At 44.5% G+C, this 22,752-nt stretch overlaps 1 protein-coding gene across 1 annotated transcript in view; it reads left to right on the top strand.

Annotated features, from left to right (window-relative positions):
- Window positions 1-2,430: 2,430 nt before the first annotated feature.
- RGS9 (regulator of G protein signaling 9) overlaps window positions 2,431-22,752 on the top strand; it is a 103,152-nt gene continuing 82,830 nt past the window's right edge. The window contains exon 1 of the mRNA XM_054977026.1: window positions 2,431-2,493. Coding sequence (XP_054833001.1) covers window positions 2,431-2,493 — 63 coding nt within the window. The remainder of the gene's footprint in view (window positions 2,494-22,752) is intronic.

The following is a 22,752-nucleotide window of genomic DNA, read 5'->3' as shown; positions in this document are numbered from 1 at the left end:
AAACAGCAATTTTCTCCAGCTCTGTAATCTGGATATCAGTTGTAATTCTGGAACATCTCCAGCTACTCGGAGTCTGGCAACCCTACCTGGGTGTGTCCTTGGCTACGATTCTGCTCTGTGACCTCTGGGTGCAGCAGGCTGCTACTTGGATCTTTGCAAGCATGCTTTGGAACCGTAGGAGGAGAATGTTCTGAGCTAGTCCCATCTTGTTCTTTGTGACAGGCAAGCCTCTGCGGCTGCATGGTTATCGTGCAGATATGTGGCCTTGAAGGAGGGCGCTTGAGACTGACCCTGCCTATCTTTTCTCACACTGTTCCTTGTGTGTGTGTCAGGCACCGGGGAGATTCATTCATTGGACACAATATGCTGTGGAGGCATAGGCTTTGAACACAGGGCTTTTTTCCAGCTGGAACGCGGTGGAACGGAGCAGCGCGGAGGGCAATCTAAACTCTCCTCTGTCTGGAGATCAGGGGGCGGGGCCACCAGCCATGTGACCATTTTCGCCGAGGGCGATTTAAACTTTGAAAAACTCCCCCCTTGTTCCAGCTGACCCAAAGTGACGTCATTGTGCGGTCCTGGGAGCCCTGCAGGGAGAAGGTTGCTCCATGCACACTTTCTCCCCATAGAGGGGGCAGATCCCAGTTAGTAGAATGAGCCCTCTGCATCCTGGGTCGCCCACTCCACACACACACATCCCCTATAAAAAGTCTGTTCTCTTGGAAAGCCTTGTCAGTAGCTGTTGGATAGTTGTTATCTAGCTACTGGAGATGCTGTAAGTCCTGGATTGTTTAATAAGTTTCTGCTACAAATGTACTATCTGCTCATTATTCCTTCATTCTCTGTTAAAGTGGGAGAGGGATTTAGGGAGGAGACTGAGTGGGAGGAGATAGGTATGAGACAGGAAAGGAGCAGAGTGGAGGGGGTATGAGGTAGAACGGGGTGGGATCGTGAGACTCACCAGTTTTGAATGACACATGACCCTCTGCTGAAAGGGAGATGATGGATATGTCCAGGGGTCATTTCCTAGAACAAGAGCTGGAGGGACTCATTAGCAGAAGCAGAACTCATTAGCATATGCCACACCCCTTGACATCACTAGAAGTGTGTTATTAGCATAACTGATTTGCGTATGCCACACACCCCTGACATCACCTATCCTGGCTGTTTCGGTCCCAATCCTGGCCATTCTGGGCCGAAATTGGGCCCCAAATGGCAAAAAGGGGCTGAAAATGGCTGAAAAGGGGCCCCAAATGGTCAGGATCAGGCTGCTGCTGAGTGGGAGAGTGATCCACCACCTGTCAGAGGCCCGATCCGGGCCGTTTCGGCCCCCATCCAGGCTGAAACGGGCCCAAAATGACCGAGAGTCAGGTGGGCGGGTCCACCTGACATGTGACCTCTTTGGGGAACTGCCAGAACTGCATTCCTGTACGCTCCCCCTCGAAATGAGCCTTGTCTATGTCCAAAACTCATGAAAAAGTCATAAGTGAATTCAGGCAGCCTCATTGTAGCAGCCCCCTGGCTCATGTACTGACCACATTTGGAAGATCTTTACCTTTTCTGTGTTTGTTGTGGCACTGGTGAAACCCCGGTGTGTCCGTGGCAAACAGGACTGCTGCATAAAGGGTTGGCTGGAGCTAAGGTGGGTCACCTTAGCAACACTGAGGGGTTCTCAGCTTGGCTTTCAAACCGGATCGAGACAGGCTTGAGCATCTTTTACCAAGATGCAGGGAATGCACGGTTTTTAAGCATGTCATGTTTTCAATATATATTTAAGCTTCTTTTAGTTGGCTCATTTTGTTGCATCTGACGAAGAGAGCTGTGGCTCTCGAAAGCTTCCACCACAATAAAGTCGGTTAGTCTTAAAGGTGCTACTGGACTCTTTACTATTTTTGCTACTACAGACTAACACGGCTAACTCCTCTGGATCGATGACTCATTTCGATTGTTCCCTGCCCCTGCCCCAAGTCGATAGGAAGCATGAGGTATGAATCTAACAAAATAAACCCATCCGGAAAGGTAGTGACTGAATGGGAAGAAATAGAGGAGATTCCTTTTTGGTGTGCTTGTTTGCCGGTTGCATTCTGTATGAGGATTGCCCTTCTAACAATTTCTAATCCTTAGAAGGTTGCAAATGTTGAGGGATTGGCTTGAGAGACACGTTCTTCTCTTTTGCTAGCTAATGAGCGGGGCTCCCTCTAATGCTAACAGCTGGAAAGGCTCCAGGCACTGTGCGAATAAGAGCCCTGTTCTCCTTGCTGATTGGCTATGGCGGGGCAGCGTCTGATTCCACCCCTGCCTTTATTTTCCAGACTGGGGAGTTCCACTCATGCAGTTTGCGTGAAATCAGTAACAGACCACCTTCTCTGTCATCGATTAAGCCTATTTTGTTTTTTGCTTTTCTTCCTTTGTAGCTTTTGTCCATAGAGCACAATGACCATCAGACGCTTAGATCAAGGGCAGCGTCACCGGCCAAGGATGGCATTCCTGAAAAAGGTAACTCACTGGTATTTTCAAAATTTACCTGTGAAACAGATGAACGGGAGTGCCTGTTGCAAGAACCCCGAATGCATCTGTAAAATATCTGTTGTTTGACTAGAATGACATAGCGATTTTGTATACAGCTGATAGACATGTTATATGTTATAATATACTATGTTTTTTATCAATCTGTTTGTGGTTTTTAACTGTATACATTGATGTGTTTTAATATGTTGTAATCCACCCTGAGCCTTTTGTGGGGAGGGCGGAACAGAAATCCAAATAAAATAAAATATATAAATAAATGTTATCACAATAGGTGTACCTTCTTTAGTTTTTAAAAGGAATTATTTTCAATGTATTGTCGAAGGCTTTCATGGCCGGAGAACGATGGTTGGTGTGGGTTTTCCGGGCCATGGCAATACAGCCCGGAAAACCCACAACAACCATCGAATTATTTTCAATTTTCTTATTTTCTTAGTTTGGCATGGAAATATGATTGTTTCTCTTTCCCTGTTCTTTTGTTCTAGAGCAATTAAAGACTAATAATCCTTGATTACTAGAGTCCCCAAAGGAAAGCAACCTGTTAACATAGCCCTGTTTATATGGCAGTAGTAGCAGCTGCTTGATATCAAACTGAGCCAAGCTGTAGGTTGCAAACATGATGAATATGTTGTTTTAATTCAAATGTTACCCTTTGCTATTTTGTTTTTCTTTCTGCCTGGAAGTTTTTCATTTGCATTTTTATTGAGGTGGTCATAGACTAGAGTAATTCTGCATAAGATTATGATTCTGGTTCAAATCATAAGCTGGTTAATTTCTTTGCCCACCTCCAGACCTGCTCAACAATCAATCATCACATATCCTGACCACAGGTGCACACAGAAATTGTTAATCTAGAACAATTACTTCCCCAGCACTCACTACCTTTCACATGGACTGGAACCCTTACTTTACCCAATCACATGCGTAGGTAGGATCAGTAAAATCTACTCATCTTCTTTCAAGGAGTAACTAATCCATACTAATTGTTTTTAAATATTTATTTATGCACCCTTAATGACATGCTTGTGATGTCATTTTAAAGGATGGCACAAGCACTGCTACCTGCCTGTTTATAATCCAGTTTGAACACGGGTACATATGCTTTTATAATTGTTTAAGTCTACCAGACATTATGAAGCTATGTTTGGAAACAGCTTTTCCCTTTTCCTTCCAAGCATCCATATTAAGAGCATTTTAATAGAGCGCAGCAAGTGAAAAGGTGTTTTAATAGGAAAGGTATTAACCCTGCTTTTCTCCCATGAGCGTTTTGCCTTTTTGGTTTGTGGCTTAGCCTGGTGATCAGAATTAGCTGAATTGCCAGTGACATGTACAGCTGCCCATTTCAGATCTGTGTGCTACATTTATAGTGCAATCCTAAAAAGAGTTACTCCAGTCTAAGTCCATTGAAACCAATGGGCTTAGACTGGAGTAAGTCTTCTGAGGATTGCACTGTTAAACTCCACACGTTTAGGAACAGCACAGCATATGTACACATTTGCATCTCAAGTGAGCATCAACACAAGAGGAGGTGGCAGGATAACAAGTGAGAAAAAGAAAGATGAGAGGGAGTGTGAATTTATTCTGTGTCACAATATTTGTCATCTGTTGCCGGCGCTTGTACTTTTCATGCTCAAAATGGGTTTCCAAAAGATTTTCCTTTGGAACTGCTTTACCTAAAGGTTGTGATTTATCTTTTTTTTTTTTTTAAAAAAATAAAGACTAATAGTCTATATTCCCTTTTGGTTTTTTATACCTGCAAATCCCACAGAAAACAAAAGGATCACAACTGACGATCAGTTACTGTGCTACATGCCACTTATATTACAGGAAGATGGTTTTGTTGAGAGAAAAATCCTATTTTTTGCCACGGTAATATATTAGGCTTTGGTGTATGTTATCTATTTCTTATAAACATGAGAATGTATCTCATTCATTAAAATTCCCCAGAGATGAGGGGGACGTTTTCCTTCTTGTGGCAGTCATCCACCCCCCCCCAGTAATATATAAAACAGGTTACCGGGTCTCCCTTTCTGTCTTTTGGAGCTCTTGTAACATCACTGCAACACTTCAGCTTGGAACCTTCCATTACCAATTTCTAAAATAGGAGGAGCAGTTTCTTTCAAAAGGTTTTTTTTTTTTTTGAAAATTTTTTATTGGGTTAGAATCCATTATTTCCACATTTACATTCAATTTTCCCCAATTTTTTCATCTCTAACCCCCTCCCTTTCCCCCCCCTTTTTGTTGACTTCCAACAGCTTTCCAACCCTTTGTCCCCTTTCCCTTACTTTTATTAGCTTCCTCTATCTAAAACAAATATATATTCTCCATTATTCTAAGCAGTACATCCTTAACTATTTTTAACATTATATGCCCAAACTGTAAGCCTTTGTTTCCATCTTAGATAAACAATTTATCCCGATTTTTCAATTTCAGGTATTTCTATATATCATAAACCATATAGATCATACATTCGTTTATATCAAACAATTTGACTTATTCTCTATATATATTACTCATTCTATCTTTTTATAATAGTTCTATATATCTCTCCTCACGTAGTCAATCAATTTGACCCATCTATATCTTCAGACATTCAGTTTGGTACAAAACTTGTCAGAAAAAAAAAGAAAATATTGTTAGTTAATCGCTCCTTATATTTAGTCCTTATAATTAATTATTTTCTCTATGTTCTGTTTGTTAACCTATATATATCTATATATATGTCAATCTATTAATCTGACTGCTTATTAATTCACATTTATCTCTTCTCCCCCCGGTAAAGTCTCCCCCCTCTACTTCAATACTTCAGTAGTTCTCAAACTGCCACAGTTTTCCTCCCACCTCCCATTTCTTCTCCAGGTATTGTTTCAGCTTCTCCCAGTCTGTGTTGAACTGCCCTGAGTCCAGATCTCTCAATTTTCTTGTCATCTTGTCCATTTCAGCCATATACAGCAATTTATAAGTCCAATCTTCAATAGTTGGCACTTCTTGTACTTTCCATTTTTGCGCATACAAAAGTCTAGCTGCTGCTGTCATATAAAATATCAGCGTCCTGTGTTGGGCTGGAATTCCCTCCATTCCCAAGTTCAGTAGCAGGAGTTCTGGGTTCTTATTAATTTGAAATTGTAAAATTTCACTCATTTCTCTTATTATTTCCCCCCAGTACTGCCTGGCTACCTCACACGACCACCACATATGATAGAGGGAGCCCTCATGCTTCTTACATTTCCAGCATTTATTAGAAGTATTCAAATTCCCTAGCGCAATCTTCTTTGGTGTCATGTACCAACGATAGATCATTTTATAAATGTTCTCTTTGATATTAATACATGTCGTTGTCTTCATTGTAGTTTTCCACAAGTGTTCCCATGCCTCCATTGTTATTTCTTTATTAAAGTTTATAGCCCATTTCACCATTTGTGTTTTAACTATCTCATCCTCGGTATACCACTTCAACAGTACTTGGTATACCTTGGATATTCTTTTCTTATCTTCTTTAAGAAGGGTCTGCTCTAGTTCCGAATTCTCTATTCGTATACCTCCCTTTACAGAGTCCGAATTATATAAGTCTCTGATCTGTCTATACTGGAACCAATCGTAGTTAGGTGATAGTTCCTCTTGTGTCTTTATTCTAAGTTTGGATGCTTCAGTTTTAGTTATTTCTTTATACGTTAAACATTGTTGTTCATTATCAACAGCTCTCGGGTCTATCACCTCATATGGAACCACCCACAAAGGGGTTCCTTCTTGTAGATAAATTCTGTACTTCTTCCAGATTATGTATAGACTTCTCCGAACAAAGTGATGCAGGAACATCGAGTTGACCTTTACTTTGTCATGCCATAAATATGCGTGCCATCCAAATATTTTTTTATATCCCTCTAGGGCTAATAGTTTCTTGTTCTTTAATGTCATCCATTCTTTCAACCAAACTAGGCAGATTGCATCATGATAAAGTCTCAGATTGGGCAGTTGCATTCCGCCTCTTTCCTTTGCATCTTGTAGAACTTTCACTTTCACTCGAGGCTTCTTGCCTGCCCAAACAAAATCTGATATTTTCCTCTGCCATTTTTCAAATTGTTTAGAGTCTCTGATGATTGGTATTGTCTGTAGCAAAAACATTACTCTTGGTAACACATTCATCTTAACTGCTGCAATCCTGCCCAACCATGACAAATTCAATCTATTCCATTTAATCAAGTCTCTCTCTATCTGAGTCCATAGTTTTTCATAATTGTTTTTGAATAGATCTATGTTCTTTGCAGTTAATTCGACTCCCAAATATTTCACTTTACTTGTTACTTCACAATCCGTTGTTTCCATTAACAATTGTTGTTTCTGCTTAGTCATATTTTTGCATAATATCTTTGACTTCTTTTTGTTAATGAAGAAACCTGCCAAGTCTCCAAACTCCTTGATCTTATCTATCACTCTTGGCATGTTCTCCAATGGGTCCTCTACAATTAACATTATGTCATCCGCAAATGCTCTGATCTTGTATGAATAGTCCTTTATTTTTATTCCACGAATTTCATCATCTTGACGTATTTGTATCATCAGAATCTCCAATACTAAAATGAACAACAATGGAGATAACGGGCAACCTTGTCTTGTTCCTTTACTTATCGTCAATTTCTTGGTCAATTCATCATTCACCACAATTGCTGCAGTCTGGTCTCTATAAATTTCCTTAATTGCTCTGATGAATCTTTCTCCCAATTGTAGCTTTTCCATAGTGGCAAACATAAAGTCCCAGTTTAAATTGTCAAACGCTTTTTCAGCGTCAACAAAGAAGAAACCAACCTCTTTGTCACAACGCTTGTCATAATATTCAATAGCATTGATCACTGTCCTTAAGTTGTCTCTTATTTGTCTGTCTGGCAAAAAGCCTGCTTGTTCCTCCTCTATGACTTCCGAGAGCCACCCCTTCAGTCTCTCCGCCAATATCTTCGCAAAAATTTTGTAGTCATTGTTGAGTAGCGATATAGGTCTATAATTTTTCACATTAGTCAGGTCCTGGCCCTCTTTTGGGATCAATGATATATTCGCTTCACTCCAAGTTTCTGGAATCCTTTGATCCCTTAAAACCCCATTCATCACCTCTTTTAGGAATGGTGCCAGTTCATTAGCCATTGTCTTATAGAATTTAGCCGTAAGTCCATCTGGCCCTGGCGCCTTTCCTAGATTTGCAGATTGTATTGCCTTACTTATTTCCTCGTCAGTTACTTCACTATTCAACTTATTTCTCCAAGCTTCCGAGATTTCTGGAAGTTTGGTTTTCTCCAAATATGATGCTATTGATTCTTTGTTTACTTCTTTTTTATTATACAGCTTAGCGTAAAATTTATAAAAGGCTCTACTAATGGTAGCCTGCTCCAAATACGTTTTGTTATCTTCGCAAATTTTATTTATTATCTTCTTTTCCCTTTTCTTCTTCAATTGCCATGCCAGGTACTTCCCAGGTTTATTAGTACCCTCAAACGCTTTTTGATTCAGTCTTTTGAGATTCCACTCCAATTCTTTATTGCTCATTGCTGTTAGCTGTTCTTGAAGTATTTTAATTTCCTGATATACCTTCTTTTTCCCTGGTCTCTTTTTTAGCTGTATTTCTTTGGCTTTTATTTTCTCCTCAATCTCTTGTCTTTTCTCCTCTTTCTTCTTTCTTGCTCTACCATTTAAGTCCATTAGTATGCCCCTTACAACCGCCTTGTAAGCATCCCAAACTTTATTGGTTGGTACTTCTTTATTCACGTTGTATTGTATAAAAAACTTTGTCTCTCTTCTCAGTATTTCCATATTCTCTCTTTCCTGTAACAAGTCCTCATTTATTCTCCATGCTTTCCTTTTTCTCTTTTTTCCAAATTTCCACATAATTGGGTTGTGATCTGAGCCTACCATAGGCATTATTTCTACCTCCTTAGTCCATAATGCTAAGTCTTTTGAGGCCCAGATCATATCAATTCTTGATAATGTAGAATGCCTTGCAGAATAAAAAGTAAACTGTCTGCTTTTAGGATATTCTCTCCTCCATACATCTTCAAGAGTCTCTTGTTGAATCAACTCAAAAAAAAGCTTTGGTAATAGTCCTCTTTTCTTTTGTGCCGTTGTAGTCTTTTTGTCTAGTTCCAAGTCTGTCACTCCATTGAAGTCTCCAGCAAGAATTATCTGGTCGTATGCAAGATCGTCTAAATGCTTCCTTAAATCCTCAAAGAAGCTTTCTTTTGCACCGTTAGGTGCATAAAGTCCGACTACCAACACTCTCTTTAAATTCCAAATACATTCCACTGCTACAAATCTGGCTTCCACATCTCTCATAACAAATTTTGGCTGTAGCTCCTCTTTTATGTACAACACCACTCCTCTTTTTTTCTTGTTGGAGGCCGCTACAAATTCTTTGCCCAGTTTTCCGGATTTTAAATATTTTACATCCTGTTTTCTAATATGGGTCTCTTGCAAACAAACAATATCACATTTTTGTTTTAGTAGCCAGTGAAAAGTATTTTTCCTCTTATTCGGTGAGTTTAGTCCATTTACATTCCAAGATAATACTTTACACTCCATACTCATGATCTTGTTGGTAAGTCTTTTTCATTGTCCTTAATAAATCGCTCCATCTCTCGCTCAGATCTGATGCGTTTTTTGGCCCCTCCAAACTCAAAGGACACTCCTTCCGGTAACTCCCATCTGTACCTGATTTTCATGTCCTTCAAAATCTGAATTAGCACTTTATATTTTTTCCGGTCCAGTAACACTGATCTGGGCAGTTCCTTCATTATAATAATCGTCTTGCCATCAATCTCCAATGGATCTTGAAACTGTTTTGTCACAATCCTCTCTTTCATATTTCGTGTTGTAAACTGCACAATCACATCTCTTGGTAGTTTCCTCTGGGTTGCTATTCTCGAATTCACACGGTATGCCACATCTAGGATAGCCACAACTTCCTCCTCCTCCTTCCCCAGGTACTCAGCCAACACCTCAGTCATCTGTTCTTGCGCTGACTTTCCTTCCACTTCTGGCAAGCCACGAAAACGTAGCTGCTTCTCCATATGTTTAGTTTCTGCAACTGACATTCTCCCCTTCACCAATCTCATCTCTGTTTGTTGCGTGTCTGCTAAATTCTCCATCGCGTCTTCTACTGTTTTAACTCTCTGCTGCGTTCCTTGTAATTCACTTCGTATTGTTTCCATACCTTTTTTCACTTCTGACAGCTCCGATTTTACTGTCTGTGTAACCTCTTTAACCTCTTTTATCAGCTCCAATTTCGTGTCCTTAAGTTCTTTAATCATATCTAAAAGTTTTTTGTCCAGGTTTTTATCCAGGTTTTCTATTGCCGATTGCCACTCTTTTTTTGACATCGTGGGGCTTGCTTTAGCTCGCTCCCACGAATCCGCTCTCTTCCTTAACTCCGTGGCGTAAAATTTAACGTTTTTCTATTTTAAATGTCCCGGTCTTCTTATAGAAATTAAGTTTTAAAGAGTCCAAAATGTCGGGCGTCTTTTCTCTATGGTTTCTCTATGATTTTGTAATCCAAGATGGCCTACTTCCTCTTCCGCTGAAGCCGCGTCCCTTCCCCTTTCAAAAATGGCGATTCCCTACTTCCTGCCCTCCAGCAAGGGCCGCTTCTCTCCAGCCACTCTATTGTTATTACGCACTTCCTGTCTCCCGTCTTCCCACAGCAGATCTCGCGATGGTGTCTTTTTCTCACAGCTCCAAAGCCACAGGTATTCAAAACAATAGTCCCATTTCTTTAATAACTTCTTTAAACTTAATCTCTTTTTAAATTCGATTCCTGCCGAGTCTTCCCCTCCTTTTCACTAGTCTGTTGCAGTTTAAAAATCTACTTTTTTTCTCTCTGTTTTTATCAATCTGTCCCGTCTCAGAAGATAATGATCTTTACCTTCTCTTCACTTTTCTCGGGTTGTAATCGCTGTTTCGATTTTAAGTTCTCCTCTCAGCTTCTTCCCCCAATCGATGCTTGGGTATGTAGGTCTTATGCCAGCCGAATTGGCCCCAAAACTGCCGCAGAGATTATAGCCGACCCGTCGCAAGGTGGGACCTCAAGGATCGGGGGGAGACTCGTTGTGTAGAGCCCCCCCTCGTCCGAGATCTAGCTCACCCTAGGGTCTTGAGCGTTCTTTGCCTGCTCCCCGCCTGAGAGCAGTCGGCCGCGGGCTATTTTCACCCCGCCGGCCGGTTAAAACGGCAGTCCGGTCAGCTCCGCAAGTGGAGCTGCGTTAGACCTCCATGAATCCCAAACAGGAAGTCCTCTTTCAAAAGGTTTTGAAATTGCATCTGAAAAACTGGAGCCTACTGCGAAATGATGCTCTATACGGTAATGACATTAAATTGCTCTTCTGATGGGCCATATTGTTACCCTCAGATAGAGGGTTACTAATACAGGATACGACAGGGTTACAAGATCAACATTTTAAGTTATAATGGATACTGCAAGCTTGGTCTTCTGTTTTGCTTGTTTTATTGGAACTACAGTGGTCTGAAAAGGGGATGCTCTGTTAAAAAAAAGCATCCCCTTAGGTGGAGCATTTACCAGGGCCCACTGCCATCAATCTCTCCCTGCTTGCATGCCTCCTGTGCCACCTGCTTGCACACCCTTCCCTCACTCACTTGTTGCAAGCGCTCCACACCCTATGCTCCCGTCTGTGCAGCTGTCAGTGATGCAAGCGGTACTCCTGTTAGTCACAGTGGCAGCTAGGGATATGCGCTTCAGGTTCAGGATCCAGGTTTTTAACCCAAATCGGGACTGATTCGGGATGTTTTGGCATTCCCGAATCAGTCTCAGCATTGCTGAAGCGATTCGGGAATGCTGAAGCACTTCTCAATGCTTCGGTAAGCTTCGAGTAGTGTGGAAGAAGTCTTTCCCTTGCCGTTCCTAAGGAACAGCGAGAGGAAACAGTGCTTCCATGGCTAGTGGGGCTTTCTAGGTGGCTGGGGGTGGCATTTTGCAAACAAAATGCACCAAATTTGCAGGGGACCTACTCCTACCTGTCCTCTCAAGACCCCCCCCCCCAAGTTTCAGGGAGATTTTGGATTTTCCTGAATTTTTTTCTCGTTGCGGTAAACCTGAAGCAGGAAACCCAAGTAAGTGCCAAGGAACACACCCCTAGTGGCAGCACTCCCACCCTCGCACATTGTCTGGTGCTGTTGAGGAAAAGTGGGAGGAGAGCATGAGCAGGCAGGGGCAGATGCACAGTACAGTGGGGAGATGGAAAGAGGGGTGTGAGCAGGGGTCCTGGTGGTGGGCAGAGGAGGAGTGGGCACCTCTGCACACACTCTCTGCCTAGGGCCTCTCAAAGTCTGGAGCCAGCCCTGTCTGTCAGTTCTAGGAAATAATAAGATGATGTAACTTCAAGTTGAACTTGTTTTATACCACTGGTCCATCTAGTACAGTATAGTCTGCTTTGACTGATGGTGGCTCTTCGGGGTCTCAGATAGAGGAAAGTACACCTTCCTAAATCTGTGGCTGTCTGCGTGCAAAGCCTGCACTTTGTCATTAAGCTATGGCACTCCCTGTGCTGGGCTTAGTTTTATGTATTTATTTATTTCATTGTACACCTTTATCACCGAGACTCAAGGAGGATTGCACAGTGTAAGTTAATATGGCCACCATCTGGGACATTCAATAAACAATACTATAGGGTATGCATTGCAGAAGTTTGTAAATATAGATTCAAATCTAGGAGAATAAATTCCAATACATGGATATAGAGATAAAACATTGCTGAAAAACAACATAAGTAATTTGAACATGACATTATTCAACAATGGGGTTAAGGAAGATGTGGAGACAGAAGGGAAGAAAAATTCTTGTTTACCTTGTGACATTGAACAAAGGTAACTACCAGCCATGTAAAGCAGCCCCCCAGGTGACTGACCACCCTATTCTGTTCTTGCTGCTTGCTTGGGACTATAAAAAGTAGAATGTTGCAAAACGTTTGGCAACTACAGTATGTGTTTGGTCGGAAACATTCACAGTTGTGGGTCACCAGTTCTGGAAACAGATATATTGTTTTCCCCATAACAGTAAAATTTCTGCCTCAGAAAAAAGTGAATTTAGAATTTGGCTGCGGAGCAAAACAAGCCATACAGCATTTAGGCCAGTCAGGTTAACATTCACATTGTAGGTGCTATTCAGAAACTGCTTTAAACAGCTCCATAAAGAAGCAGTTACTATATGGACCTCCTGTCCCACGGTGACTTGTGAACTACTTCTGAGCTTCCCAGAGCCACCTCCTAGTTCTGACCTCCCTCCAGGCTGGATAACTGCCCACTGTATGTCTTGGTGGCAGCCCCAGCTTTATGGAACATCCTCCACGCATGGAGGGCTCCCATGTTGGCCTCCTTCCTGAAATCTACAAGGGTGTGTGTTATGATCTTCACTTTCTTTAGGGTGGATTTTGCTTTAATCTTTCCCTTCACACCCTCTGGGTAGTTTGCTGCCACCAGGAATATTAAATTCCAATATATTTTATTTAAGTTTTCCCTTTGGTAACGTGTTTATGCGTCAGGCTCCTTCGTGGTTCTATGTGGCCCTGAGGATAGGAATGGGAGATAACCATGACTGCTACTCTGGGATATAGCAAAACAAAATAAAGGTTTATTTTTTAAGAAGCGTATTGGTTACATAAAAGTCGTTCTTAGTTCTTCTAGTTGCTTCATCCAAACTCATTCACACAGACCTCTTGTAAGGCTTCGCACACAGTTAGCCTCTTTCTCTAGGCTGTATATTTCCCTCACAGAGAACTCCTCAGACAGCACACAGCTGGCCTGTTTTCTTTTCACTCTCAATCCTTTCTCTCTCAGGTGCACACACAGTTTGCCTGCTTCAAATAGAATGAATATATAGTCTCCCAGACACACTCAGTTCAGGCTTCCACTCAGGTTGCCTTTTCCTCACAAATACATGAACACACTCAGAGCGGGACCACAAGTGACGCCTGACACAGGTTGGACACAAGTCAGCTTCCCTCAAGTTTTGATGGGAAATGTAGGCATCCTGGTCTTGCAGCTTGGCTCTCCGACTGCTGTCCAATGGACTTTTCAACTGTCACTTGTCCAACATTCTGCCAGGCTGCCTACATTTCCCGCCAAAACTTGAGGGAAGCTGGCAAGTGTCCAACCTGTGTCAGGCGTCACTTGTGGTCCGGCTCTCAGGCTGCACACAGCTCGCCTCTCTTGCCCTAACTGAATCTTTTTGTCTCCCTCAGTAACTGAAAACTGCCTTCACTCCGCCCACTCTCTGACATCAACCAATCATATCACTCCCTCATCTCTCTCTTTCACCCCCTCTCTTCACCTATCTCACCAAACATTTAAAGACACATGCACCCATTTCTTGAAATCATTACAGTGTGCTTTTCAGGCAAGCTTTTGGCAGGTAGCCAGCTCAAGGTTGACTCCGCCTTCCATCCTTCCGAGATTGATAAAATGAGTACCCAGTTTCCTGGGGGTAAAGTGTAGATGACGGGGGAAGGCAATGGCAAACCACCCCATAACAAAAGTCTGCCAAGGAAACGTCATGATGTGATGTTCCCCCATGGGTCAGTAATGACTCGGTGCTTGCACAGGGGACTACCTTTACCTCTACTTTGGCAGATAACTAGTATGAGTGGTATTGTCTAAGGACCAGATGATAATTGTACTTTTTGATTGTACTGGAACCACAGTGGACGATGGGGAAGGTGAGATATAAATAAGCAAATAGATGGTGAACTATTCACATGCTGTGGCTTACCATACGGATTCCCACCTCACTGTTGCATGCCTTTCTTGGAAATATTTGGTAACACCATGAAAACCAGCCATTCGGTGCAGGTGGGCGAGTCACCCAGTGGTAACAGCTGCCATGTGTAGCAGTTTGAATCAGTCTCCCCATGGCGGCTGTAACTTGTTAAGCTGACCTTTATTCACGAACAAGGGGCTAAAGGCATGTCCGCATGGGAGCTGTCTTTGCTGCTGGTTCTATACAGACGTGGAAAGCGGACGTGGAAACCAGACGTGGAAAGCGGCTTGAAAAAAGAAAGCAACAAATTGCTGGAGATTTCATACAACAGAAATCCACGTTGGCTATGCAGTTCCCTCCATCATCCTTTGGAATAGCAAAGCAACATGGGGTTAGGCTCACAGGGATTGACTGGCAGTGCAAACCTTAAGAAGAGTCACATCCATCAAAGTCCACTTAGAAAAGTATAACTCTATGTAGGCTTGCTCCGTGAGTGTACTAAATCAACTAATTCGCCCACTATAAAACCCCATGAAAACATGTAAGTACCCAGACGATGGACTGATAACATGTTCTCATTCATTCCATAAAGCTGTCACTCGTTGATGACATTACAAAAAGCTGCCTACTGTTTTTCTTAAATATACTTCCTCTCCAGTATTTTCTTTCCAGTTAACAGATTGAGCTTTGCAAAACGTCAGCTGAATGTCTTACTGGCGCGATCCTTCTACCTAAGATGAATGAACTCTGAGACAAAAATGCAGATAAACTGAGAAATTATTTTTGCATTTGTTTATTTCTCATCTTTATTTCTTTACCTTTTCTCCCCACAATGCACAAAGTCGCTTACAGTACAAATCAGAAGTTGGCTTGCAGTACAGTACAAATCAAAGGTGGCTTACAGTACAAACTATCCACCTGTTTATTGTAATAAATATAAAATCCCCAGGGCATGAGGAAATCGAGCCGTGACAGGCAGATGAGTAGTGCACCCAAATCTTCATTATTGTTTGTTAATGAGGATTTACACAATTGTTTGTTACTGTGGTGGCCCCCACCCTGTGGAATGACCTGCCTGAGGAGGTCAGGAGAGCCCCCACTCTCCTGGCTTTCCGCAAATGATGCAAAACCGAATTATTCAAAAAGGCTTTTTACTCAAATGGGAGGGCTGTATAGTAGGGAGGGGGTCTCAGATGCTTCGCTAGTGAGTTAGGGACCTTGGACTTCACCACGTTGCCTTACGTATTATCCGTTGCTTTAAATATGTGCTCCTATGCTTCATGCTTGCCTAACGTCAGTCCTAGAACTGATTACGTTCTGTTTCAGTATTTCTTCTACTCTGTATTGGCTTCTTGCTAATGTTATGTCTTTTTAAACTTGTATCTATTTACCCTACGGCATTGTTTATGGAAATCCCCTTGATACTGCATGAGGAAATCCAGCAGTGACAGGCAGATGAGTAGTGCACCCAAATCCTCATTATTGTTTGATATTATCAGTTCACACAGCCCAGTTTATTTATTTATGTCATTTAGAGTCCACCTTTCTCACTGAGACTCAAGGTGGATTACACAGTATGAGATTAGCACAATCCAGGGCTTTTTTTCTGGGAAAAGAGGTAGTGGAACTCAGTGGTGGAACTCAGGAACGCACAATGATGTCACTTTGGGTCAGCTGGAACAAGGGGGGGAGTTTTTTAAAGTTTAAATCACCCTCGGCGAAAATGGTCGCATGGCCAGTGGCCCCACCCCCTGATCTCCAGACAGAGGGGAGTTTAGATTGCCCTCCACGCCACTGGCGTGGAGGGCAATCTAAATTCCCCTCTGTCTGGAGATCAGGGGGCGGGGCCACCAGCTATGTGACCATTTTCAAGAGGTGCCGGAACTCCGTTCCACTGCGTTCCAGCTGAAAAAAAGCCCTGGTACAATCCGTATCAAGTACATTTTCCTACAGTATCAAGGGCATGTTGCATGTACCACGTAATGTGAACCATTAACAAATGAGTGCCAAAATTTTACTTGCTGCTACAAAATCCCTTGGCAGCATGCAATCAGGCAAACAGCCTTCCAAAGTAAACATCTTCTAGATCACGCTAAAGGCCATTAGGGAGGGAAAATTTCTGACCTCCTCAAAGAAGTCAGTTCTCCAAAGACTTTGGGGCAAATATGACAAACGCCTTGCTCCTTGCCTGGACTTCTAACCCAACTAGTGCAGGGGCTTGTAAAGAGACACTAAGTCAAGGGTCACCAGTTTTTTCTTTAACGAGAGCTATTTCTGAGTAATTAAAAATGTCCGGAGCTCCTTCCTTTCCCCTGGCATGTTACCAGATCTTGTTCTGTCCTAGAAACCAAACGTGAACTAGGACTGGCACAAGAAATGAAACCGTCAGCTAAACAACACGGGTCTTTTTGCAGTCACTTCCTGGGGCTCCTAGAGTATGCACAAGCTATTCTGCAGCAGCCGTCAAGCAAGCAGTAGATCACAAACTACCTTTTGGAGACCTACTCTAAGTTACATTGGTTCCAGGCAGTAAAGGACAGAGCTATGCTCACACAAGAGGCAGAAGGGTTGTTCTCTGGGTTGGGAAATTCCTAGAGATTTCGGGCCAGAGTTGGGGGAGAGGAGTGAGCTCAGCAGGGGTGTGAGGCCATAGAGTCCGCTATCTAAAGCTTCCATTTCCTCCAGAGAGACTGATTTCGGTTCTCTTTAGATCAGTTGCAATTTCAGGAGAACTGCAGCTTCCACCTAGAGGTTGGCAACCCAATGTTCACTTCCCTCTCCCTACTGTAGTAGCCCAATCCTTGCAGCCAGGGCTTTTTTTTCAGTGGGATCTCCCCGGATCTGAGATCCGGCACCTCTGAAAAAAAGATCACATGACTGGTGGCCCCGCCCCCGGCACCCAAAGACCCGTGGGCCATCTCCCCGGTTGGAGCTTCTCCTGGGCCACCTGCTTCCTCAGCCTCTTCCCCGGCCTTTCCCTCCCTTCCTCCCTTTCTCTTTCTTTCCTTGGTTCCTTGCTTCCTTCTTTCTTTCCTTCCTTCCCTCCCTTTCTCTTTCCATGTCCTTTCTTCTTCCCTTTCTTTACCTTCCTTCCAGAGGTGCTGCTGCCACCTGGCTGGCTGAGAGGCAGACCAGGAGGGAGAAGAACAGAAGAGAAAGCCACCCTCCTGTTGCTCTTCCCACCACCACCTCCGCACCAGACAAGGGGTGAGAGAAGGAAGGAGGCATGCAGCTGGCTAGAGGTGGTGGCGAAGGAGCAGCTTGGTGAGGCGCTCCCCCCTCAACCACCCCACGGGGAAAGGGCCCCTATCCTGCCCACCAATTTCATGGTGGTGTTGGTGGAGGCGCCTGCCTAGGGGGAGAAAGGAGCACCCAGGAGGGACAATTGCTTCTGCCACCCCCGGTGGAGCCAGACAAAGAGCCCAGCAGTGGGAGCCACAGCAGGAGAGGTGGCAGCGGCCATCGGCGGTAAGCTGAGAGAGCCGTGTGGAGCGAGGTGGGGGCGAAGGTGAGTCTCGGGACAGGTGAGGCAGCCACCTGGGCCAGCCCTTGTCGGGGTTAATGGGGCATGCAGCCACTTCTTTCCCCCTCCCTGCCCCAGCCTTTGGGAGTGAAGGAGCCTCTCAGAAGGCTCCCCCGCAGAGGCCAGTGGCGAGCCACAGCACTGCAGCTTGCGGCCGGCTCTTGTTTGTCCGGCCAGCCAGTCCCACAGGGGAAAGGGGGTTGTTCTATGAGCCCCCCTCTTCCGAAGTGATCTATGAGCCCCCCACTTCCAGACAGAGGGGGTTGTTCTATGATCCCCCCTCTTCCAAAGTGATCTATGAGCCCCCCACCTCCAGGTAGAGGGGGTTGTTCTATGAGCCCCCCTCTTCCAAAGTGATCTATGAGCCCCCCACTTCCAGATAGAGGGGGTTGTTCTATGAGCCCCACTCTTCCAAAGTGATCTATGAGCCCCCCACTTCCAGATAGAGGGGGTTGTTCTATGAGCCCCACTCTTCCAAAGTGATCTATGAGCCCCCCACTTCCAGATAGAGGGGGTTGTTCTATGAGCCCCCCTCTTCCAAAGTGATCTATGAGCCCCCCACTTCCAGACAGAGGGGGTTGTTCTATGAGCCCCCCTCTTCCAAAGTGATCTATGAGCCCCCACTTCCAGATAGAGGGGGTTGTTCTATGAGCCCCCCTCTTCCAAAGTGATCTATGAGCCCCCCACTTCCAGATAGAGGGGGTTGTTCTATGAGCCCCCCTCTTCCAAAGTGATCTATGAGCCCCCCACTTCCAGATAGAGGGGGTTGTTCTATGAGATCCCCTCTTGGGTGGGGGTTCTTTAGGAGAGAAGATATAAGAGAACAAATGGTCACAAATTAGACATTAAAAATGAGAACACTCAGAAACCAGTAATTAAAATGGATGAAATGTTTCAGCAGAGATCCGTTCATGGTGTCAACCTCTCTAAGTGTGGTGCTTCATTGGTCAAGTGGACTCTGTTCAGCCAATGGGGAACTGGGAAGGAGATGCTTATAAGAGATCTTGACTTCCCAGCCTTTTTTTTTTTTTTTTTTTGCATTCTGCTGACTCTTCCATGCAGTCTTTTGCACAGCAAGACTTAAATGGTCAAGAGACGAACAGTACGCCATGTTAAATTGCTTCGGTTTTGTTTGGGTTGTGTATACGCTTTCTGCTGGTTTTCAACTTTATACAGTCCATACACTATTGTATTGTTGAATGTCCCAGCCGTAGATCATATTGACTTACACTGCAATCCGCCTTGAGTCTCAGTGAGAAAAGCAGACCATAAATAACATAAACAAACAAATAAATTGGACATTACCTAGTCCCACAACCTAGGAAAATAGAAGAATCTGGATTTAAGACTGTTTAATGCTACTGCTTTCTGTCAGATTTAGTTGGAAAGTCATAAACTAGTGATGGGTGGCTATATCCTTTATGATATCTGGACAAGCCACTATAAGCCATGAGATATTGTTACTCTAGGGTTTCCTGTTAAGGTGAAGTAACATAATGACTATGGGCCGTGATCCAGGAGGTCCTTGGTTCAAATCTCACTTTTGCCAGGAGCTCAGAAGGTGGCCTTAGGTACTCTCAACCATCCATCTGCAATATGAAAACAACACTGGCCTACCTTACAGGGCCACTTGTAAGGGTTACCGATAATATCTGCAGTGCTCTCTGAACAATTAAATTGCTATAGAAATGCAAAGCATTATTATTTCACTTAGAAAAAGTGCAATAATACAAAGCACCGTAGCTTTGTCTTTATTTATTCCCTTATTGGACTTCTATCCCACCCCATCCCAAAGGCAGGGTAGCTTGCAATACTTTAATTATCCCTCTCGTTTATGTATCAGCAAAAATGCAGCACTGGGAAAGCAAGCATAAGCAAAACCTACTTAGCTTGCGAGATCTAAGATCACACTAGCCTGGCTATACTGCCCCAGTTAACTCTTATGCTAAACTAACCGTGAATAGATCTTTCATCCACACATTTCTCTAATCATGTTTAAAGTTCCTAATACCCTCTAGCAGTTGCCACTTCATATAGCAGTGAACTCCATATATTACAGATGCTCTCTTCAGGGCCGGATTGAGGGGGGGTAGTCTGCCCCCGGCACCCCCAGGGAGGGGGCGCCGGGAGCAGCTGCCAGCTGCCAGAGGGCACAGGCAGCCTCGCAGCCCCCCCGCGCTGCCTTTCACCTGCCCCGCAGGACAGGGGGTGGCCGGCTTGCTGCGCACCCCCTGTCCTGCAGAGCAGGCAAAAGGCAGCGCGGGGGGCTGCGGGGCCACCCACGCCGCGCTACCTTTTGCCTGCCCTGCAGGGAAGGGGGTGCGTGGCAAGCCGGCCACCCCCTGCCCCACAGGGCAGGCAAATGGCCCCCCCCGCGCTGCTTTTGCCTGCCCTGCAGGGCAGGGGGTGTGCGGCAAACCAGCCGCCCCCCTGTCCTGCAGGGCAGGTGAAAGCAGCGTGGAGGGCTGGGAAGCCACCCGCGCCATTCGCCGGGAGGCGAATGGCGCGGGCGGCTTCCCAGCCCCGCACGCTGCTTCTGTTACGCCCTGTGTGATGACGTCACCTGAGTGGTCGCCAGCCTAGGGTTGCCCCGGGCACGGGCAACCCTAGATCCGGCGCTGGCTCTCTTTAATATCCAGAGGAGTTAGCCATGTTAGTCTGTAGTTGCAAAATAGTAAAGAGTCCAGTAGCACCTTTTAAGACTACCCAACTGTACTGAGGCACAAGCTTTTGAGAACCACATGCATAAGTGGGTGTCATCAACATATTGATGGCCCCCAATACCAATGCCTCAGACAATTTAATTCAAAAGTCTTTTAATCAAATGGATTCTGGTTTCGAAAAAGGTGCAACCAAACTTGCAATTTGCTGCTCACAAAGTAGATTTCTGGTTCACAACACTGTGCCATTTAGAGGGAACATTGCTGCCACGTAAGGGGTGGGGAGGCAAGCAGGCCCGAATCGAGGGAGCTCTCTGGGTGGTGGCTGCGCCCTGCGAGATGACCTCGCTTCCAGGAAGCAAGGTTACTTCTGGGAAGCGAAGTCACTTCTGGAAGTGATGGCACTTCCCGGAAGTGACATCATTGTGTGTTTTCGGTGGTCCGGATGCGCTTCATGCACGCACATGTGATAATAGAGAGATCCACCACCTCTTTTCCCAGAAGAAAGCCCTGCTTGTAGCTATTAGTATTTGCAAACCTCCACCCTGGGAATCAGCTTTCCTAGTGAGGGAAAGGGTTGGTAGGGGAGATCTTAGACCGGCAGCATCTTCGTCAGCAATTCATTCAATCCTGGCCATGATGTACTATGAACATAGCTGAACAGAAAGCACTTCTTTTTCTCCATGATTGGCAGTTCTGAAGTACACCTTTCCCCCTTCATTTGTGGCACTTCTTGTTAGATGCTCACTTATTGCTTTCAAATAGCCATCACTTGCCCTCAGTGACACCATCATATGGCCAGATCTGATTGGCTACGTAGCGCTGTAATATCCCATTCACAGCATGATTGTTGATTGCAGCCACAAGTTTAGGAAGCAGGAAGAAGAAGCAGTCAGAGGAAAATAACGGCACCAAGTACCAGCCAGGAGAAATGATAGAACGGAACAAGTGAACATTTGTACAACATAAGTGGATTGCGGGGGGGGGGGGAGGGAAATCCACTCAACTCAAATTGCAAGTTCCAGCCTGAACACTGAGACTGGTGAATATTCAGTGCTGTCATAACCACAATTCCTCTTCTTGTATTAGCCCCTTATAATCCACTAATATTGCCACACCATGTTCCCCACAGAATGTCCACTGTAATTCCCAGAGATTTCACAGGACGTAAATATAGCAAACGGAAAAGGAACCACTGGGAAGAACAGTATTATAGAATGGGGCTAGGATTACCAGTTCTGTGTTGGGAAATTCCTTGAGATTTGGGGGTGGAACCTGGGTAGGGGAGAGACCTTAGCAGGCTATAATGCCATAGAGTCCTGCCTCCAAAGCAGCCATTTTCTCCAGGGGAACCGAAATATTAAAAATGGTTACCCAGCCAAGTCTTAGTAGGGGACAGATCAGGGGTTTGTGCTTCCCTTTAGCAGAAATTGGCACCCAAGGCTTGGGAAGGTTCAAAAGGCAACAGAAGGTTTATTTACAGTAGGTTAAAATCAAAAGGCAGGTAGGCAGATGTTTGAACTTAAGTAACAGAAAGGGTTTTGTACAGGAACTTCACTGGTGTGAGGCACAAAAACACTTGGTTTAACACTAGGTCGCTGGCTTTGTTCAGAGGTCGACTCTGCTTCACAGATGCTACACTTTATATACTCAAACACAAACACAGCACAACTTGCCCTCCTCTCCAGACTTAAGGATGCTCCACTGAGACAAACCCTTCCTAGATACTGGGCAGGCGTTATAGTGATGAGCTATAACCCGGTTCCTGGCACTGAAGGGGAGACTGCTTTGGTTTTCAAGGTAAGACTCAATTTTATCCTGGTGCACCTGTGCAGGAACACCAGAATAAAAACTGAGTCATTGCCAATATGGTCTCTGGAGTGCAGAGCGTTCCTGTGCTCTGCAGCAGCCCCCAACCCAAGCCCCTATGGAACGTTGGCACGCTTCCAGGGCTGCGTGATTACATCACTTCCAGGAAGTGACATCATCACACTTGTGGGAGCACGCGTGCCCCCAGTTCTCAAAGGTGAGAGCCAGGCCCCGATCCCCCACTGGGAGATTGAGGGGGCCTGGCAACCCTAGCTCTATATTGTGTTCCTTCCTGGTCTTATACTATCTATCCATCTTCCCTCCCTTTTGATGACCATCTGTTTCTTAGAATACTGAGGATAGTTACTGGAGGAAAAATAAGACCACCAACTGTCCATTATTTTAGTGATCTGACCAGTAACCCATATGGTAACAGGTAACCAGCATCAGGACCTGAGAAATCACTCATTATAGCAATGCACTCACCAAGACAC

The sequence above is a fragment of the Eublepharis macularius genome, chromosome 4, assembly GCF_028583425.1.
Source record: "Eublepharis macularius isolate TG4126 chromosome 4, MPM_Emac_v1.0, whole genome shotgun sequence".
Lineage (NCBI taxonomy): Eukaryota > Metazoa > Chordata > Lepidosauria > Squamata > Eublepharidae > Eublepharis > Eublepharis macularius.
This window is presented reverse-complemented; position numbering and strand designations above follow the sequence as displayed.